The sequence below is a fragment of the Ochotona princeps genome, chromosome 14 (genome assembly GCF_030435755.1).
Source record: "Ochotona princeps isolate mOchPri1 chromosome 14, mOchPri1.hap1, whole genome shotgun sequence".
NCBI classification, from domain to species: Eukaryota; Metazoa; Chordata; class Mammalia; order Lagomorpha; family Ochotonidae; genus Ochotona; species Ochotona princeps.
Window position 1 is genome coordinate 9,594,914 of NC_080845.1, and position 21,136 is coordinate 9,616,049.

The 21,136-nt window shown below is 56.3% G+C and overlaps 1 protein-coding gene across 14 annotated transcripts in view; it reads right to left on the reverse strand.

The window, feature by feature from the left end:
- DAB2IP (DAB2 interacting protein) overlaps positions 1-21,136 on the reverse strand; it is a 165,077-nt gene that overhangs the window by 11,411 nt on the left and 132,530 nt on the right. For 13 of the 14 annotated variants that reach the window (XM_058672233.1, XM_058672228.1, XM_058672229.1 and 10 more), the window contains 6 exons: positions 9,966-10,119; positions 8,460-8,558; positions 7,154-7,708; positions 4,637-4,781; positions 4,410-4,554; positions 1,618-1,854 (listed from right to left, as the gene is read on the reverse strand). In XM_058672233.1, coding sequence (XP_058528216.1) covers positions 1,618-1,854; positions 4,410-4,554; positions 4,637-4,781; positions 7,154-7,708; positions 8,460-8,558; positions 9,966-10,119 — 1,335 coding nt within the window. Of the gene's footprint in view, positions 1-1,617; positions 1,855-4,409; positions 4,555-4,636; positions 4,782-7,153; positions 7,709-8,459; positions 8,559-9,965; positions 10,120-20,258; positions 20,411-21,136 lie in introns of those variants that run through there. The other variant, XM_058672235.1, reaches the window with a different exon arrangement.

The following is a 21,136-nucleotide window of genomic DNA, read 5'->3' on the forward strand; positions in this document are numbered from 1 at the left end:
CTCCTTCCTCAAGGTCAAGTCCAGTGTCCCTTGCCCAGGACCTGGAGTGCTCTGTTGTTTCCCCTCTTTCCTTATGTTTCCGAGTTTCAATATATTTTCGGGTAGGGGACCTTGAATCCCTGCTTGCTCTAGGGCTCTGCTGGGCTTTCAGACATGTATGCCCACTGGCGTCTTCCCCTCCAGGAAGTCCTTCCCACTCAGGATGACCAAGCCTCCAAGTCATCACTGTCACCCAAAACCAGGCCCTGTTCCTGGGCTCCTGATCTTGGCAGAGACACCACCAGCCACCCAGGTACCTGGTCAAAAGCAGTTGTCAACTGCTCCTTGCTCCCCACAACAGCAAGACCTGCTGGCTTTATCTTCCAGCCACTGTCCCCACTGCTACTTGTGCCATAGCTGCTGTGTGAACTTTTCAGGATCCAGAACAGATGTGGGCCACTCTCTCCCTTATTTAAAGTTCTGGATAGGGTCAGTGTTATGGTTTGGTGGGTTAAACCGAATGCGAGGTCGGCATCTTGTATCAACACCAGCTTGGGTCCTGGCTACTCTACTTGCTGTTCAGCTGCTTGATGAAGCACCTGTGAAGGCAGCTGAAGATGGCCCAAGTGCTTGGCCTCTGTCACCCACACGGGAGAGGCAGGTGGAGGCCTGGGCTCCTGGCTTCAGCTTGGCACAGGCCTAGCCACTGTGGCTGTTTGGGTAGAGAACCACTGGATGGACACTACGTTTTTTTCTTCTGCCTCTAATTCTGCCCTTCAAATAAATACCCCCCTCCAGTAGTTCCCACTGTCCCATATGGCCGTCAGCCCCCACTGTCCTCTCGGTCTCACCTGCTACATTCCCCAGCACTTGATGTCCAAGAACTACCAGAGCATGGCTTCCTGGCAGGCCAGCCCCTCCTCCGGCTGCCCTTCCTCGAGTCAGATGAATGCCATCCTTCTAACCCAACGCCAGGGACTCCATTACCCAGGAAGCCAGCCATCTCCCCTCTCCACCAGCTCAGGACCCTTCTGAGACCAGGGTTTCTCTCTCACATTGTTCTCTGCTTACTCAACAGGTCTCCGCAGCTAACGTGCTGAGCTTACAAGGGCTCGGGACATGGCTGACACCAAGTGCAGCACAGACAGCCCCAATCCACAATCTGTGAGTGGATGATGGTGAGACGACTGGTCTTTTCATTACAGCTGCTTCTCTGAGGATGCAGCCGAAAACGCCAGAAGTATTTTATGATCAAAGACATCCTGACAGCGTTAAATCAGGACCATGTGAAGCAGCCCTAATACCCAATCACAGGGACTGTGTTAAGGAAACGCAGGCCATGCCCCTGGAATATTAGCCATTCATTGCAAAATGGGGAATGGGAGGATCCTTAAGCTAATTCAAAAAAGCATAAGGGGAAAAACATCTTGTCTTCTCAACTTTGAAATTTAAGGAGACATAAAAATATGGCATTCATTTTTAGAAAGGCTTAATTTTGAAAAAACAGGGAGGGAAGGGCAGAGAGCAAGAGGGGCAGAGCAGGGCTAGCTGCTGCAGCCCTGCTCAGGGCAGAACACGGCAGGGTCTGCCCCTGTGGACTCTGGTCCTGGCGCTGACTGCAATGGCTGTGGCACTCACTTGGCAAAATTGGCCAGGTTCTGGGTAACCTTGGCGATGAGGGTGAGGGTGCGGGCTGTGCGGTCATCAGGGTACTCCTGCAGCAGGTTGAAGAGCGAGGGCGACATGATCGCAGGGCAGAGGAAGCGTAGGAAGAGGGAGGCACTGATGAGCCGCTCGCTGATATCTGGCCGGCCGCGACTGCTGCACTCCTGCCGCCAGGAGGCGAACACCTCCTTCAGCTCCCGGGGGAAGACGCTGCAGGAGAGACACAGTGGACCCGCAGGTCAGGCAGCGGTCTGGCTCTGGGTCAGATGAAACCTTGAGTGCCACCCAACCTTGGCTCCACCTCAATAGTGACATGACAACTATGGAAAGTCAACGTTGGTCCTGTCACCTGGGGACAGGTGCCCATTTCTCAGCCAGTCATCCCATCCAATGAACCTATCCTACCCCATGCATTCATTCTATCCTAGCCTAGCCTAGCCTAGCCTATCCAATCCAATTCAGTCATCTAATCCATCCATCTCTTCAATCCATCCACCTACCCACCTGTCAGGGCTGCCTGGGTGGTTGAGATAGTACAAGAACAGCATTCAGCACTGGATGGATGCAAAAGGGGGCTTGGGTAGCAGGAGGGGCTCTGGGTGAGGGGGCCTTGGGGATGGGAGAGGAGGCATGCACAGGGGTCTAAACAACCCAGCCAGTGCTGAACCGCCTCCCCACTCCTGGTCTGGTCCTTCTCATTTGTCCTGTGTAAAACTTCTCCTTTAACCTATGCAGCACGCATCGAGGCCTAGGGGATGGGGGAAGCACAAGAACAGGCCATGTTCCCCACCCTCCTCTCACCGGGTTTTGACACTCCCTTTGCCTGAGTACCACCACAGCAATCCAAGGTTTTCTAACAGAGCTCATAACAAGGAACAAGACAGTCCCCTTAAGCATAGGGGACACACAGCTGTCCGCACTCCTCAGTGGAGAATAGGGGCAGTGACTCCCTCACCCACTCCAGTGAGTGGGCAGAGTTGGCACCAGAAGACAGGGTTCCTGGGTCCACCAGGCACTCCAGCCGGCCACCCACCTGGACAACCTTGAAGTGACCTTCCCCACCTTTTAGCTCCCACCTCTGGCAGGCCAGGACTGCCTCTGTCCCAAGCTCAGGGTATACTGACCAAGACCGCAGCCTGCGGCGGGACTGTTTCCTCTCCCTTTAAACTGAGAGGCAGGCTTGCCCTGCCAAGCCCAGAGTGGATTTGAAGGCCGATAACCGCAGGCCCCGAGAGGGCCTCAGCCTGCAGTGTCCCCAGCAGGCCCAGTGGGTCACTCAGCAGGCTGGTTGGATCCACAAGAGCTACCGAGAGCGGGTAGCATGAGTGATGGGCAGCCCTGGCTTTTGCAGTGCCTGACATGGGTCTGGGCAGACAGGTATTGCAGAGTGATGTCTAACGACTGTCTTTTCCACAACAGAGGGGCCCTGACTGATGCCAGAGAGGACATGGAAAGTGCTTGTCCACAGAGATGCTTTCCTGTTTGCCACTCCCAGCCCCACCCTGAAACAGCAGGGCAGAGGGTGAGGGCACAGCACAGCTGTGGTTGGAAGCATACTCCTGGGGAGTTCGAGGCTTCCTGTTGCCCTCACCTCAGGCCAGGGCTCTGGACCAAATCAAAGTGCCCCTGGCCCAGGGGACCCCAGCATGTACAGATTCACAAACAGACACAATTCCACTCAGACGGGATCAGGTCAGGACAGCGCTCCAGGAGGGGTGAACAACCCTATAGTCGCAAGAAAGGTCACAGCTGTGGGCAGGTGTTAAGGACTTCAGGCAAGACGAGCAGGAGTGTGTAGGTCACACATGGCTGAGGAGGGAGGGGGCAGCTGAGCCGGCCAGTAGCTGGGCAGCAACTCCAGTGTGAAAATAACCCTCTCCTCGTTCAGCCTTCACCCTCGTATCCCAAGGAGCCAGCAGGAGCCTGCAGACCCTGTTCTAATTAAAATCCAGATCTTGGGGCTGGGATGGTGGCATAGCAAGCTAATCCTCAGCCTGCAGCACCAGCATCCCATATGGGTGTCAGTTTAAATCCCAAGCTGCCCCACTTATGATCCAGCTTCCTATATATGGCCTGGGAAAGCAGTGGTGGATGGCCCAAAGGCTTGGGTTCCTATACCCATATAGAAGACTCAGAAGTAGCTCCTGGCTCCTGGCTTCAGACTGGCTCAGCCCCAGCTGTTGTGAGCATTTGAGGAGTGAACCAGTAGATGGAAAATCTCTGTTTTTCTTCCTCTCTCTGTAACTCCAACTTTCAAGTAAAACAAATAAACCTTAAAAACAAAACATAACAAAAAAACCACACAGATCTTTCTAGGTCACGCACCCTGCCAGCCCCTGCTGGGTCCAGTCACAAGCCTGTGATGTGAGAACTGCTAACTCCTAATGATAGGTGAGGAATCTTCCATCTACCTGCCCCAAGGGTGGCTTTATCCATGTCGTCCTGTGCAGCAACTCAGGTACCTCCAACAGCACCTGCACATAGAAGGCCTCCACTAACCAACACACAGGCTGGCTGCCCTGATGAACTGTCCTGGCCTGCTGCTTCTGACCATAACCCTACAAAACCCAGGTGCTAAGGGCATTCTGGAACACTGCTCTGTACCTGGCAGCCCCCAAAAGACCAGCAGAAGGGCCTGCAGCCCAGTGATGCAGTGGGCTCGGGCAGCGGAAGGAGTCCAGTCGCCATTGCTCAGGATGGGAAAGATGGTTGGGGAGGGGCCTGGGAAGCTCAGGCCATAAAGGGGTCAGGGAGCTGGCACTGACCAGTAGGAGTTGATGATCTTGCAGAAGGCCAGCTCGCAGCACATCTTGAGGTTGCCCTGGTGCTCAGGCAGGTCAGCGGCTGAGCACTTGCTTGGGTCCACTTCACAGTTCTCGTCTGATTCATACAGCGCTTTGATGAATTCACCTGGGGCCGAGGGAGCAGGGAGTGAGCGCTGGCCAGGCACTGCCCCACCCTCTGCCCAGCTGTCGGGCCATGTTTCGCCTACCTAGGGCATCCTGCAAGTACTTCTGGCCCACTAGCTTGAGGTATTCCTCGATGGCCTTGGTAGCCAGCGTGTTCTCCCGGAAGATGAGGTGCTCATTGTCCCCACAGCGGTCCACCTCTGACATCATTAGGTCCGTCAGAAAGTCCTGAGAAATCGAAGGAAGCAGAGCAGGGCCTGAGGCAGGATTCCTGAGCTCAGGACAGACATCTGAGGGGCTACTGGGGACAGCGAGCTGGGGAGGGCGGTCAGGGAGTATAAAGGTCAACAGCTGGAAACATCAGATCTAGTCAGGATCATGGAGGCTGGCCTGCAAGAGAGCATGCCATAGGCAGCGGACAACCTCCTGCCATCCCAGTTAGACCAACTAGACTTGATCTCTGTTAAGCCCTGACCAGGCCGTGGGTGGGTGAGCAGAGTGGACTCCCACTGCCCACCCAACAACGCTAAAGAGGATGGCTGGAACCATCTTCTTTCTGAGCAATCAACGACTGCCAGCACCAGCCCATGACCCTGTGGGGCTCCCACACCAGACACAGCTGTGCTCTGGAGGGCCCCCAGGAAGCACACAAGAAGGGCAGAGGTAGTCCAGCTGCTCTCCACGCTCAGGTGGGTGGTAGAAGGGACTCTGGCAGCTGGGCAGCAGCTGGGCAGGGCCTTGACTGCCTCACAGGCTGGCTGGAAGGCTCTGCAGTGGAGCCTCAGCCCATGTCTTCCTCCTCCCCCCTCCCTCTGGAGCCCGTACCTGCTCATAGCCACAGTCCATCTGGGAGTTACGGGACAGGGAGAAGAGGAGGCTAACAGGCAGGGCAGGCGCCAGCCAGCAGGGAATGTGCCAGGGTTTCTGGAGCTCCAGAAACCCCTCACCACAGTTACCAACTGCAGCCCTATGAGATACAGAACTGCGTTTTGGGCCAGAGCCCAGGCCGGCCACCAGGAGGCCATGCAGCAACGCAAGGCTATTGCTGGTCTCTGGGACTGCGCAGCTCAAGGATCCCTTCCCCACCTGCAGACAGCTGTCCCTCATCTGGGTGCACCGAGGCAGAGGCAGGAAGGGCATTTCCTCCAGGTGCCCCACCATAGCCCCTGTTCAGACTGGTGGCCTGTCTGGACTAAAGAGGCACTTTCCCAAGGGGCAGGTCTCAGCGAAGGGAAAGCAAGGGCACACAGCCCCCAGGAGCCAGGTCGGGGCCTGTTACTCCCTGATACACAGATGGGGGGGTGCAGGGGGAGTCTAGGCCAGGACTTTAAAAAGCCAGAGCCTAGGCAAACAGAGCCTGGGGATGGAACAGGCTGCCCACTCCACACTGCTCCCACTACCCTTGTAGGGTCCCAAGTGTTCTAGAGGCAGGACACAGTCCACAGCATCCCAACAGCAGGACGCCCTGGCTCTCTGCCCTCTGCTCTCCCCACACCCCACAGAGAGCCACAAAAGCAAGTCCTCAAAAATCAGCCCCAGCTGCAAACAAAACAGCTCCTCCGCTGGGAGCCACAAGCTTCCTCTCCATCACGTTTCCCAGAAGCTACCCAGCGTTGTCCAGGGAAGTTCAACAGGGCAGGCAGAGCTGTCCTATCTGGCAGCTTCACCTCAAGTCAAAGTCTGGGGGGTGGACAGGAGTTGGTCCACCAGAAAACACTATCCCTGCCCCCTCCCACACGTGAGGAAATCCCGGTCATGCCCACCTCTCCCCCGCATCAGGGTCTCCTGGGATCTCCAGGGACTCAGCTGTCCCTGGTTCTACCCCAGGGTGTTCAAGCCAGGTTCCCAACCTCTGCCTGACCAGCCCCAAGGCTGTGGGCTCAGGACCGTGGACCCCAGGGAGTACCCTACCCTATCACTTATGTTACTATCAAACCACAACACCGACCCGAGGGCTGAGGCCAGCATCTTAGCTCAGCTCATGAGGCTCTGTCCACAATGCCCCTTTCTCCTGCCCACTTTAGGCAGCACCCAAAACAATGGCACAGTGAAGAAGGCAGGCCCACCTGTGAGGCCCTCAGAGCCGTCATGTTCCACTGAGCTGGGTAGGTTGGAGATGGCATATCTAGGGCACTCCAGGCCAGAAGCCCACCTGTGCCTCAAATCAAATGCTGAGGCATAGGGTGGCTTGGCCTGGCTGGTCAGCAATGGGAGGGGAGATAAGAAGGAGTAGGAGTGGTGAAGGGGGAAGTAGAAGGTCTGCCAGGGTAGTTTTCAGACCCTCTTAATGTTTCTGTGGGACCCGGGGATGGCTGCCTACCAGTGGGCATGTGCGGGCTAAAGAATGTGGGGAGGCTGTGACTTGATGTAGCACCCAATGACAGTGTCTGCCTACCCTACTAGGGGTGAATGTGTGTGGTGCGGGTGCCTGGTCACTGAGGCCAATGGGTTGTGAGGTCTGTATGTTCTAGACCCACAGAGGCAGAGAGAGAGAGACAGCTGAAAGATCAACACAGGCCTCAGGGGTCAGACCCGGGGACGGGCAGGTAACCCTGTGCCTGTGCCAAAGCCCTCCCTGGCAGCCAGGGGCCTGCACGCACCTTCACTTTGCCCGTACTCTGCAGGATGTGCACCAGGGCAGACGCCATCTCCTCCTTGGTCTTGGCGCTGAGGATGGGCTCAAGGGCAGCGCAGAGCCCCAGGTAGTGGTTGGTGATGTGCTCGGCAAACTCCTTGTACATCTCCATGGGCAGGATGGTGATGGTCTGGTAGCGGGCCTTGATGCGGATCATGGGCCCAGGCCCTTTGCCACCCTTGGGGTTGGGTGTCACCACTGGGTACCATTTCTCCACAAACTGCCGCCCGGCCACGGAGGCGGCGGGCAGGCTCACCAGGCCAAGGTAGCTGTTGCGTTCTTTCTTCTTCTTCTTGTCGGTCTCTCGGTACAAGTGGACAGTGACCGTGCGTAGGGGTGGCAGGTTGTGGAACTCAAAGTGCTCGCCCCAGAAGACATTGTCCGTCTTGAGCTTGCCCGTGGTCCGGGCGTAGAGCACATCGTCCAAGCACAGCTCACACAGGTACTTCTTCTTGGCCGGCAGGTCCTTGGCCTCGATCACCCAGAGCTTCAGCACGTGCTCCACACGCCGGCTATTGTCCTGCACGTACACAAGGACCCAGGCATCAGAGACTGGAGTCGTCACATGAAGTTGGGGCTGGGAGGGAGGGGCAGGCCCGAAACAGGAGTGGGCAGAGCAGGAGGTGAAGGACACAGGCGAGATCTCCAGTCTGCATCCCACAAGTGCACTGACCTGGGGGGCGGGTCACTTAGCCAGCACCTTGGTTTGCACTGCCATCAAATCAGAGCACAGAACTTCGCCCCCTGCAGGCAGAGACTGAGCTCACGCCAGCACACTGTCGGCCCATCATGGGTCACAATTAGCTCTTCCTTATAGAGACGACCATGAATAAGGTCTGTTCCTACCACAAAGATGGCCTAGGCACTAAAGTCAGCTGGAGAAGCAGGTGAGGATGCAGATTACTTTTGGGGTCCCACAACCTGAGTCAGGGGACCTAGGTTCCCCTCTGTGAGAACACAGAGGAGGAAACCAACCCTGACAGGAGGAGAGACAGCCACTGCAGAAGGAATGAGATGGCCAAGCAGGGCTCCACCAGGGACGAGTGGGCACAAGGGCTCCAGGCAGAGGGACTGCAGGGCCAGCTCCTCCTGACTCAGCCTCCTCGATGTGTAGTGTCAAGAACATGACCACAGCTTCTGGCCCAGGCTGGCCAATTTGATCCCTCTCAAAGCCCAACAACACTGCCCATGCAGGCTGCTTCCACGCCAGCCTCACTCTTTCCAGCTGCCTCATGTCTGCCTGATCTTTGGTAAGGGGAATGCAGACATACCTTGTTGGGGTGCACTGCTCGCCGCAGGTTCTCCATCCACTTATCCCGCTCAGCTGCTGACCGGCAGGAAAAGCACTTACTCCCTGATGACGTGGTCACCTGTGGGGGCAGGCAGGATGGCATCACATACAGGGCAGGGACCATGACAAAGCTGAGTGCTGACACAGGCAACAAGGAACTGTGCTCTGTATGAGGCTCCCATTACCCTGCAGATCACGTCTTGTAGAGGGCAGGCTGAGACCCAAAGCGAGCCAGCAGTAGGGATGGTGGCCCAGCCCGCATCATTGGGCTCTTGCTCCTGGCTCCTCAGCTGTGCCTCAATGTCATGCTACCCAACAGGAGAGCACCTTCCAGGCTCTAACCTCCCTGTCCCTGACATGGCAGGAGAGAAGGAACAGGGTCACTGCCAGGTCATGGGGCACCAGGCCACTCAAGGCAGAACCACAGGCACCAAAGACACACACCAGGGGAGGTACAAGAGTCACCTTAGCTGACCTCCTCGGAGGGCTCTCACTCGCTTAGCAACAGTGACAATGACAGGAACTGAAGCCCAGTGCAAAGCTGACCAGGAGAAAATGCCAGCTGGGCTGTTCAGATGTACCCTGGGGTCACCCTGTCCCAATCATGTACCTATCACTCCCCTCCCTGCTGGCTTCCTACTCACCTCCCAGCCAGTCTAGATGTCTCTCCCAGGTGAGGGGAGAATTGCTGGCCCTGCTGTTTCTGCTCTAAGTCCCCAGTGCCCCTGACATCGGGCCCAAGGCCCTCCAGGGAAACCAGACTCCTTATGCAAGGCACCAGGGGCCAGCAACCCTACAGCATCCCTGCAGGGATCAGGTGGACAGGTATGCCTCGAGCCGGCCCTAGAGGGGAGGTCAGTGCCCAGACCAAGTCCAGTTTGGCCAGGAAGCCTAAACCTGAAAGGTTATCCAGTGGGCACAGGATATGGAACAAAAGAGGGGTGCCAAGAAGTTGTCATGCTAGTCCCCCAAAGGCTACTCTTCATTGCCCTGCTCCTTCTACCAGAGAGGTCCCCAAACTGCAGGTTAGTGTGCAAGAGGGAGTCATTCTAGAAATAGGGACTATGCAAGGGATTAGAAAAAACAGTAAGGGCTCCCAGGACACCTGCGATACAAGGACCTCTGTCCTGCTGAGCCTCAGATGTGCTGTGTGACACCTGACATCTTCTTGACCCAGCTGGGATTCCCTATGACCCAGGAAGGACCACACAGGTAATCCCCATGTAGCACCAGGCCGAAACACAGGAGTGCCCTGCAACCGCCCATTTTTGGGGGTGTGAGCAAGCAGGTTCTAAGAGATACGCTGTGGGGCCTGAGCAACTCCACTCACTCACCCCTTGGAGCCGGTAGCTCCATGGGCCAGCATGGAAAACACCTGTTGTCCATTTCCATGCAGCCCAGAGCAAGAAGGATGCCTGGCCAGCTCCACACCCACAGGGCACTGAAGGACACCAGGGTCCCAGCACTGCCAATCAGGGTGACCTACCTCGAAGCAGTAGTCCTGGCCCAGGATGCTGCTGTGCACGGGCTTGATGACCACCTCCTCCTCCATGCTGAGGTCCAGCGCCTCCACCGCACTGCTGGGGCTTAGCAGGGACTCGTGGGAGCGAGACTCCTTCAGCCTGGGCATCAGATGGGACCTGGGGAAGGGGCAGCGGATGTGTCAGGTGGGGACTGTCAGAGTCAGGGTCAAGCTGGTGCCATTGCCCAGCCCTACCCAGCCTCCTCGTCTCCTCTCCGAAGACAGGGGCTGCCACCCAGTTCACTCTCTTTTCCATTTTAAGACAGACTTGGGGGCAGGGGGAGTCACGGCAAGGAACTGGTTGCACACAAGCAGCCTCCAGGCGCTCTGGGCCTTTCTCACCTCCCCTCCCTTCTGCACTGGCCCCATCCAAGGAAAAGCATTCACCTGTCCCCAGCATCTGTCCAGGACACCACTGTGAGCAAATAATGCTCCACACTCTGGGGCCTGCCCCAACTGCAGCAAGACAGAGAGCCCTGTGGGCTCTGCTGTCCCCAACTTCCCAAAGAGGACAAACAGTCTCAGTGCAGCAGGGAGGCTGCTGTCTGCACAGGTAGGTGAGGTCCTTAGGTAGTGAACTCAGGGGCCCAGCACAGGCACAGGGAATAGAGGGAGTTGCTGTCCCTTGGTATCCCAGGGGAGCCTGGTCTGGTCCCTTGCCCACTCTCTGTGATCCTGGACAAGCCACTTCTACCTCAGTCCCTGCCTTCATCAGTGCAGCACATGGGGCGCAGCTCAGAATGCACCCGCACCAAGCCTGCGGAAGTTCACCTCTGAGAGATGTTCCTTTCCGGGTCACCAACGTAGATAAGGCCTTCCAGAGCCCTCCCACAGTTGGGACAGAGCAACAGCCTGAACACTAGCTGGGCCTTACTCTGCTTGTACCCATGGCCCACACCACTGCAGCTTGCCAGTACTGGGCCCATACAAGCCTCCTCCTTTCAATACCCTCCATGTGTCACCCAGGGCCTCACTTTAGGTCTGGCTGAGATCAAGGCCACAATCTCCAGGGATTCACAGCCTGGCAGGGTTACCATACATGACTGCAGGAATGGACGGGGACTGAGCCCTGACACCAGAAGGGCCCTGACTTTTATAAACTTTTATAAGGCCTCTCAAGCTGAAGGCCACCCTGTCCCCACCATGGCAGTGTTCCCTTGCTCCGACACGGGGTTTAAGCTGGAAAGGAAATCTCAGTCCGTGGATACCTGCACAGACTGCCCCAGGAGGCCCAGGCACCCTCCTCCCACTGGCTCCCTGGACCCAGCTTGAAGCTGGCCACTGAAAGCTCTGAAGGAACAGATATAGGGAAGCTGTGGGACAGGCTGACATGGCAGCGAGCCCCCTGACAGGGTGTCCCATGGAGCTTTCCAACCTGGCCAGCTTGGGTGCGTCTCCTGCTCTGGACACCTCCCCTGGTACATGCCCCAGTGCCAAAAGGAACATGCTAAACCATTCCAGGTGCTGAACCCCCAATCCCTGCTCAGATGGCACCTCCTTCCAAGTAGCACTGATCAATACCATAGGTCAATCTTCCTTTGAGCTAAGTCTGGGTAACCTTCTCGCAAGTTGAAGGCTCTTCTTCCCTGGAAGAGATGCCAACCAGGGCAGTCACATATTTCAGGGAAGGCCTGAGGTCATGCACCACATTTACAGGTTGCGTTCAGGTTGCTTTGTGGCCCATCCTGGAGAATCCTGCCAGGTATGGTAGGACCAGGGTGGATGGAGTAGGGACCCAGGAAGATTACAGGACTAGCTGGTGAGCTGAAGCCACCTCCTGCCTCAGGGATCTGAGCACACCTGGCCTGAGGAGACTGGAGTGGCCTGGGACCCTGCTCCTGCAGCCCAACAAGCCCAGGCCAAACACAAAACAGCCAGAGCCTCTGTGGCTGCAGAACCCACCCCTTCCTTCCCCACCATCCTGTTCCATAGACATGCCCCAGCTGGCCTGGGCACCCTGGGAGGCTCCTGGTGGAACAGGGGCCTACGGAAAGCTCAGGGCCCTTCATAAGTCCTGCCTGGGCCTGGTCCGCCCCAGCTGGCTGCAGCTGGTCTGTCTTGCCATTATATCACCTCTCCAAGGGGTGGGAAGTTGGGGGGAACTGCAGCACAGGCCACATCCACCACTGCAGGGCAAGTTCACTAGGAAGAACAGGACCAGGAAGCCGGTGAGCAGCAGAGCCCTGAATGGGGAGGCCCCACCCTGGGCTCTGATGTGTGCATACACTGTCCTTCCTGCTCACCCACAAGCCTCCTTTCCAGTGCTCACACACCATCCTGGGTCTTCATCCAGTCAGGGTCTGGAGATCTACTACAACCTAGCTCAGAAGGGAAAATGGCTCTTTGCTCACTTCCTAGACCTAACAGGACTATCCTATGGCCCAAGAGCCATCTCTCAAGGAAGGTGGCCCTACCCAACACCCAAAGCACCACTTAGCCGGTCTACAACAAGGCTCATCTCGCCCTGACCTCGCTAGGGCTCACACCATGTGTAGCTGTGCACAGGGCCCATGGGCACTGGGGCATGGACTGGAGGAGGTGTCCAGAGCAGGGGATGTGCCCAAGCTGGCAAGGTTGGAAAGCTCCATGGGACACCCTGTCAGGGGGCTCCCTGCCATGTTAGCCTGTCCCACAGCTTCCCTATATCTGTTCCTTCAGAGCTTTCAGTGGCCAGCTTCAAGCTGGGCCCATGTGAGGGAGGAAAGAGGCACCCAAGACCACCTGGATTTGGCATAGCCTCTCCACCTGAGAAGAGGGGAGTGCAGGTGTTTGCCTGTGCCTTGCTCCCACTCCAGCTGCAGGGGAGGGGTCCTGGTGGATGCCCACCTCCACCCAGCTGGCTGCCCATCTTTACATACTCAACACACAGATGATAACCTCACTCCTGCATCACAGGAGAGGAAGTGAGGTCCTGTTACTCCTTAGTGTCGTTTTCACTCCACACCCCTCATCTGACAAGGAAGCAAGTCTTACCATGGATGTGAGCCTTGGTCACTAGCACGTACAGAAGGCGCCCTATCAGCACACAGGTGGAGACCTTTCTTGGAGGGGATTGTGGAGGGGGTGGCAGGCCCTCTCAAGGTCACAGATTCAGGGCCAGTGCTGCAGCATAGTGGGTAAAGCAGCCACCTGTGGCACCAGCATCCTATATAGGCACTGGTTTGTGTCCTGCTTCCAATTCAGCTTCCTGTTAATGTCCCTGCTAAAGCAGCAGAGGATTGCCTAAGCCTTTGGCCTGGCTCAGCTCCAGAAATCGCAGCAATGGAAGATCACTCTGTCTCTCTTCCCCCTCTGCAACTTGGCCTTTCAAAGGAGTAACTAAATCTTGGGTCACTGCCAAGAGACTACCATTCCTAGTGACCACAGGCTCGTGGTGACCCTGAGACTGTGAGCCTTTCTGACAGGCCTCGTGTGCCATTTGCCAAGAGGACCCTTCCCAATGTCCAACATCCAGCACCAGCACCTCTTCTCTTCCCATGGCCTTCCTGGGCAGTAACATCAGCCAGGCAGGGCTGGGATCTGTCACATAGCTGTCTTTTGGCCAGGCAGGGGTACCTAGTGAGTGGAGCTGGTCCTGAGTCAGAGACTCAGGGACCTAGCAAGCCTGGAAGCGAGAAGTCAGCTGGGACAAGGCCAGCACTCCTTGAGTACTGGTGACATAGCTGTCCCCTGGGAGAAGAGACAGGGAAGGTTCAAGGGGCGGTGGGGGAGGGTATCACCATATAGCAGCTACCTATTCTGTTTCCAACAGCAGATCATAATTTTCATCCCAGTATCTTAGAAATGCCCTGTCCCTTTCAGCTCCAGCCCAGAGCTGTCCAAGATTTTCCCGGTACAACTGACTCTGGCCCAGGGTGGCTCTCTGGGACCACAGGATCCAGGGTGCCCTGGCCTTCCCTCCCCATCTGGGTCTGCTCCATGGCATGGGACCCTATGGCAGGCCACACCATGGCTTCCAGGTAAGCTGCAGGTTGGTGGGGCTTTGCTGGACTCCAGAGCTGTCCAAAGCTGGTCTAACTGAGGCCTGGGGGCAGCTCTTCCTTGGGACATGCCTCTTACCAGCACCACTTCACTCCAGCTCCTCTCGTTTGCAGGCTGTAGGATCAGTGAGGCCCAGGAGCCTCAAGCTGGCGGCTGAGTTCTACCTGAGATGCCTCCTCATGGCTCCCTGACTGAGCCAAGAGGGTCTACCTCCTGGGATCTCAGCCCAGCTGTTTCTGGAGCCCACGCTCCCTTTTCCTCGGCTGTTAAAGGTCTTAAGCACCAGTCTAACTCTTCCAGCAAGATGTTAACCTGCACAAACCCATATCACCTGTGCTGGGGACTGCCCACCTATCACCACTGCCATCCCCACCCCCACCCTCTGAGTAATTCTCACAGTTCAGACAGGTGATGACACAGCTAGCAAGTGGCCGAGTGGGGCTGACTCCACGACTGACTCCATCAGCACAGTCTGGCCCTTCATTCATCCAACGGGTGACTGCTGAACAACAGGGTAAAGGAGGTCCACAGCCAGGTTCACTGTACACTGTGACCTGCCCACTCCAGGACACGTGGGCACAGGCATGGGTGGAACTGCTGTTGGAAGCAGAGCCAGGCCCCAACAGCAGGTCATTGTGAGGCCTGGGCAACAGGAACAACGGGACACTGTCCTGGCTCCTGGGGCACAGCCTTATCTGAGAGCCTTTCAGCCAACCCACACGTTGTTTTTCAACTGTGAGCCTTTTTTCTCCTAAAAGGTTAGTGACACAGAAGCTCAGCACATGCTCCATTATCAAGGAGGGAGGGGATCCTAAAAGGAAACTTGTAATGATGCCAAAGTCCTACTTCATACAGTGAGGAGGTCCTCATCTCTGAGTGAGGAAAGTGAGGGACTGGGGGTCCTCCCGCATATCCCACAGCCACAGAGGAAGCTGCCCACATGGCCTCAGCGGGTCAGGATTGGGACTCAAAGAGACAGCTCCATCTAAGTTGCACCTGCCCCCAGATGCTTTTATAGAGAGCAGACACCCAGTCTTTAAAGTGGACATGCAGGTTGCAGACTCCTCCCGGCCAGACCCACTGCTAACAAGTCAGGAAGGGGAGGCCTGTGCTGCAGCGGGCTGCAGGCAGACAAGGGGCTGAGCTCCAGCAACACTGGTGCACAGACACGCACATGAGAGCATGGCACAGGGATGTCCCTTGGAGCTGGAACAGGCAGGACGACAGAGGGTCCAGTGTCTGGGGTCCCCAGCTACATAAGTAAACTCAGGCTCTAATCTTTATAAAACACAACCTGGGGGTGGTGCTACACCAGCATCCCAAATGGGTGCTGGTTCATGTCCTGGCTCTCCTCCTTCCACTCTAGGCCGCTGTTGATAGCCTAAGGAAGGCAGTGGAAGATGGCTCAAATGTTTAGGCCTCTGCCACCCACACGAGTGACCCACCTGAAGCTCCTGGTTTCGGCCTAGCCTAGTCCTAGCAGTTAGGGCCATTTGGGAAGTAAATCAGAGCACGGGAGATCTCTGCCTCCTTTCCCTCTGTAACTCTGCCTTTCAAATAAAATCTTAACAAAAACAAACAACAACCCTGGATACACTAAGCAATTAGACTCTCTGGGCTCCAGTGTTCCTATCTTTTAAGTGTTGTGATGACACGCCTTCCTCCCAGAGACTTCATAGGGGCTAAATGAGATACCAGGAGGCAGGGTAAGCCCAATCAACTACTGCTAATCACAGAACTTGTGGCCCTTCTATTCCTGACCACCCACTGCACGACCACATAGCATGCTGGGGGTGGGAGTGCCACTGTCACCAAGAACAGCGTTGCCAGGAAAGGTCATACTTCTGGACCAGGAGTGGCCTACCTGGACTTGCCAGCTGGTCACAGTCCTCTCCACTGAAAACTCTCCATGCCTTTAGTCTCCCATCTGAAAAAATAGGGGGCAGGCCATCCCTGCCAAAATGCACTGGGATGCTGAAAAAAAGCCTTAACTTCCCCAAGTGAAGTGAGGGGAGAAAAAGGTATGCTGGAGGTGGGCATCAGACCCCAGTGAGGGCACCACACTGGGCAGTGCAACCCACAGCATACCACCACAGTTCCAGCCTAGAAAGGCAGGCAATCCCCAACGAGGTTTGTTTCTGCAGCAGCCTTACTGAACCTGGAGTCAGAGTTTCAGCAAACCCTCCAGGTCCCAGGCAGGTCAGTGCACGCCCAGCACGACTGCCTGTCACAGTAGGCAGGCCCGGGAGCAGTGCTGGAAACCCTGGCCAGTGCACGCCCAAGGCGCTGACCTCCTGGGACTGGACACCCAGCCCCGCCTTGCTCCATGGGCCTGGGAAGCACAAATGAGAAGGTCTGGGTGCTTATTCCTTGCCCAGCTGGGGTCCCATGGGAAGAGAAAAGAATGCAAGCGCCTGCTGGCCCCCAAGGCCATGGGAAGACTGAGCCAGTCCTAAAACGGCAGGGAGGCTGGCTGTCCTGCCTGAGAGGCTTCCTGTAACCACAGAGCCTGGGGACGTGAACCTTCTCAGACCCAGGCAAGGGACAGGCCCTAGGAGAGTCATCAGGAACCAGGGTGATGCCCCCACAGTCACTGAACCCTGCCCACAACCAGCCCTCCCTCCACTCTTGGGAACCCCACACTACAGGGCTCAGAGGGCAAAGAGAAGGATCCATACTCTGGTGCAGGTTTATCACCTGCTCTGGCTACTTTAGAGTCCAGTAGTGCTGACTGAACAAAGGACCCTGGGGCAGTCTGGACCTAATCGCTGCTTCCTACACACCTGCTAGTTGCATGGGGCCAACTGAGCAACAGGTGCTCTTAGCAAAGCACAAGCAGCATCAACAACTCTGCACAAAAGGCAGGGCTACCCGGCAGAGAGGGAAGGCAGGGAAGGCAGGAAAGGCCTCAAGCTCAGGGTGAACCTTCCCACCCTGGGGTCCGGGCAGCATGATCACCTTCTGTTGGACAGTCTAGGTGCCCACCTCATGCTGGGCCAGGCCTAGACACCTGGTGAGGGCCTGGCCCTTAGAGGGGGGACAGGGAACTTGGCCACCAAGTACTGCCTCCACCTGTGATCATGGACCCACTCTCTCCTTCCCTCACACCCAGTGATGCTGCCCAAGGACTTTCCCTATTCCAGGCTGCTACGTCCACATGTGCTGAGCGTCCGCCCAGAAACTATGTCAACATCCTGTCCATACGCTATGACCACCGTCACGGCCCCCGGCAGCCAGTCACAAACAGCAGGGCCTCCATGCTGCCTATGGTGATCCAGGCCCCACCGCATGGCTGGGAGAGATCAGGCATGTGAAGGGCCCCTGAACAGGGCTGAGGGACAGCCTCCAGCACCCACAGCAAACCCCATCCCATCTCTCCCAGCATAATGGGGTTTTCAAAACCACTGGTGAACACTTCTACTCTAGTACACCTCACTTCCCTTTTTCTGGGGGTAGGGGAGATACAGAGAAAGAAGAAACAAAAAACTTTCCATCTAATCCCCCAAGTTATTCTGTAGCCTGAATAATTTCGGGTTTTTAATCAATAGCTGTCAGACTTGTCAAATTACATTGGGGACCGCAAAGCAGTTTTTAAACATTCATAAACCTCAGTAGAACAGTGAAGTGCCCTGAATTTTAAAAGAAAACCTAAGGAATGTTCATTGAATAGGACAAAATTTGAGCAAATCCAAAGTGAGGTGAGAACCAGGTACTGTCCAGCCCTGCAAGTCAGGACAGCTCTCTAGTCGCTCCCTGGACCAGGAGAAACTGCCAGGCTTGGCCTGGTCACTTAGAAATCCTGTGTGTGGTACAGGGAGGTGGTGGCAGAAGATGACACCCTTAGCCTAAGTCCCTCCACTTCCTCAGTCCCAGGAAAGAACCCACCCATTCCCCAGCACCAGACGCTCTGACTCTGATGAAGTCGAGCCCAGCACTTCCAGCACCTACACGCCGCCATGCCCCATGTCCATGGCGCATGTGCACCTCTGCCTGGCGCCTACCAAGCTCTCCACTTGGACTACTCCTGAGAATGTGTCAAGACCCTGGACAAGGAGTTCCTTCCTCCTCCACTTGGTCTGTACCAGTCTCCTCCTCCACATGTGAACAGTCCTGCCTGCCTGCCTGCAGCCCCTTGGCCCCAAGTGATCACACACCAGTGTGGGAACAGCTTCTTTCTAGTTCCCCACCTCTAAGAGAAACAAGAAATACAGTCAAGAGCTGCCTCAGGAACTGAGAGATCAGCACTCAAGTGGGGAATGGCGGTGAAATAACAAAGGAGCCAAAAACTAAGACTATTCTGGGAATTTGTTCCTAGGGGCTTATCTAATTCCTCCCAGGTCCCCACAACCAGGAAGCCCTGCTGGACTCACGCTGGCACGTTCCTCAGAACATGGGGTAAGAGTAATCTTCTGCAGTACTATCTCCTCCATCCACGACCTCGCGCCATTTTATATGGTGCAGGGTGACAGGATGATCTGGGACTCCCTCATACTCCAGGCCTAGGCCCAGCCACTTGTCAATCAACAGAGCCCAGCCACACACCTCTACAACCTTGCTCAAATTAACTAATGCATGTGACTCTATTTTCTCAGCTACAAAATGGGGCCCAGTCACAGCCTGGAGTCAACTGACATGTAGTTAATTCTAGAAACCGAGTCTCTGTGAGCAGCCCAGGTGGTTCTGTCCCATTCCCTAGCCCTCCCAGTGTCCAGCACTTCTTGGGCCTCCCTGAGCTTCTGTTTGAGCCCAGTGACATTTCCAAGCTGCCCCAACAGCGGATCCTTCCCACCTCTCCCAGCAGCTGCACCCTGAGAAGTCCATTCTTCCAGCTAATTCCAATAGCCTCACTATCCCACCCCACTCGGAGAGCAGGCGCTGGTGTACAGGCCATCTTAAGCAGGCACTTCAATGACCCCCATTTAAGGCTAGAGATTCATCTGGAACAAACACTGGCACTCTAGACTCCTCCCCAGCCTGGCTACCTCCTCTGTTCCAGCCACTGTTTGCTACAGAGGGGCCTGGTGGCCACCCAGGGTCCCTCCCTGCCAGCAGCCTAGCCCCAGGCAGACAGAAGAAGCAGACATGTGAAGGGGGGGAGCAGAGGCCTCCCTTGCCTGCACTTCGGCTGTCCCACCTGTTGGATGGTGCTTTCTTACCCAGGCCAGAACTTGCTGATGATTCATTATGTTCACAGCCACGCAGCCTCCAGCACACCAGGCAAGGAGTTTGGAGTCTGGGAGTCCCAGTGGGACACCAGAGCGGCTGCTCCCCAGACGCAAACAGGCGGAGACAGCCAGGACTGGTCAACAGCAGCAAGCCACAAGAGGCTACTGGCAAGCGACAGGCTCCCAAGTCATGGGCAAGGGCAGAAACGCAGAGCAATGTGGCACTCAGACAGCTCTTCAGCGACTCACACTGCTGTCTCCAGGGGAGAGCTCTGCACCCGTGCCAACCTTTAAGCAAGTGCAGAAACCTGGGGTCATCCTGGGTACCGAGCTCTGCCTGGACCAGGTACAAAGGCGAGGACACCTCGCTGTTAGGCAGGCTGTCCACCCCCAGCCACCGCAGTGAGGATGTTGATGACCAGCAGGCACCAAGGCCTGGCTGAGATGAGGCAGATCCCCTCTGTGTCTCCAGACCCGCAGCACCCACTCCTGACGGCTCCACTACTTCAAAGCCACCTGGCTCCTGACAATCATTCCAAACATCTGAGCTGGAGTTGACATGCACTCCAGGCCTGGACACAACCCACCCAGCCTTCCACCCCCGCTTCCCAGGCCTATGCGATCAGAGGGCAAGTGTGGGAAGGCAGCAGGAGGAGGAGAACACAAAGTCACACGTGGGAGATGACATGGCCCCCAAAGCCCAGGGCAGCCCTGCCCCACCCAGCCCAGCCCAGCCCAGCCCAGCCCAGCGTAGCCCAGAGTACAACTTGGAGCAAAGGCCAGAATCCTCTGTTCTGATAACCGAACACTGGCTGGCATTTCCCACTATCAGCGGGGACCCCTCGTTTGAAAAAGGCAGGGTGACGGCACCCTCTGCAGGTTTCCACTTCTTGGGAGGACCGTCCTTACTGCCTCCCTGCTCCCCTGCTTTTTGGTGACATCCTGGGCAGTTCCTAACTGCCTTCCAAGACTGGATACCTGCGATAACCCCTCTCCAACCTGTGATGCAGCTACCCACTCACTCGTGTGGGCCCCCTGGTCCTGCAGGCTAGTTGGCGGCCCTGAGCCTGGCAGCCTCCCTCCTTCCCAGCCCCCCGCTCAGGCCACTCACCATCCCTCAGCACGACCACCAGGCTCACCAGGCAGGGAACATGGAGCAGCCAGGCCAGCCACCCAGCTACCTGCCGTTCCCCACCAGCTCCAGCCAGTCCAGCCCCACTCTGGTCCTAGACATCCCACTCCAGCCCTGTCCGCTGGGACTAATCATGGCTAGTTAAACAAAGGCTATGTTCCAACTCTCTGTAATGTGCTTTTAAAGGGCCAGTGTCCCACTTGGGCCTGCTGGGACTTAAAGGCACAGATCCCTTTTTCTGTACAGGAAACAGGAAGGCAAAAATACATAAATAAAGCAAAACCCAAATCCCCAAAGTTAGGAGCAGATTAGAGGCCTGAGGCTTCTAAGAAAGACTTGAGGCAAAAAACAACCATTAGCATAAATCCAAATTTCACTTAATGGCCCCTCTCAGAGGAGCTCAGGCGTGAGCCCAGTTGCAACAGTAAGGTCAGGAGCGGTGGCCACTTCTACCACTGCCCGGTGGCCTGTACTATGGCCAGGCCTGGAGGTCAGTACTGCACAGCACAGGCAGGCAACACTGACACCCCTTCCAGAAGGCCAGCAGCAGGTCAGCTGAGCTGGATTCTTCCTTCTACCAGCCTCTTCCCCTCCCTGCCCCATATCTCCCAGCATCTTTCTCTCCTGAAGGAAAAAATGGGAAAGAGCCATCAATTGTCACGGGTGCCCAACCACTGTGTTTCCAGTGTGAACTTCAGAACCCTGAAGGGTTAGCTGGCAGCTCTATCCGCATGGGAAGACGGGAAATCACGGCTTGAGAAAGGAAGTGCAAGGGGACAGACGAACAGCAGGGACAGAAGGCTGGTGCAGAGGGAGTGCAGGGGGAGTGCAGGGGAGTGCAGAGGGAGTGCAGGGGA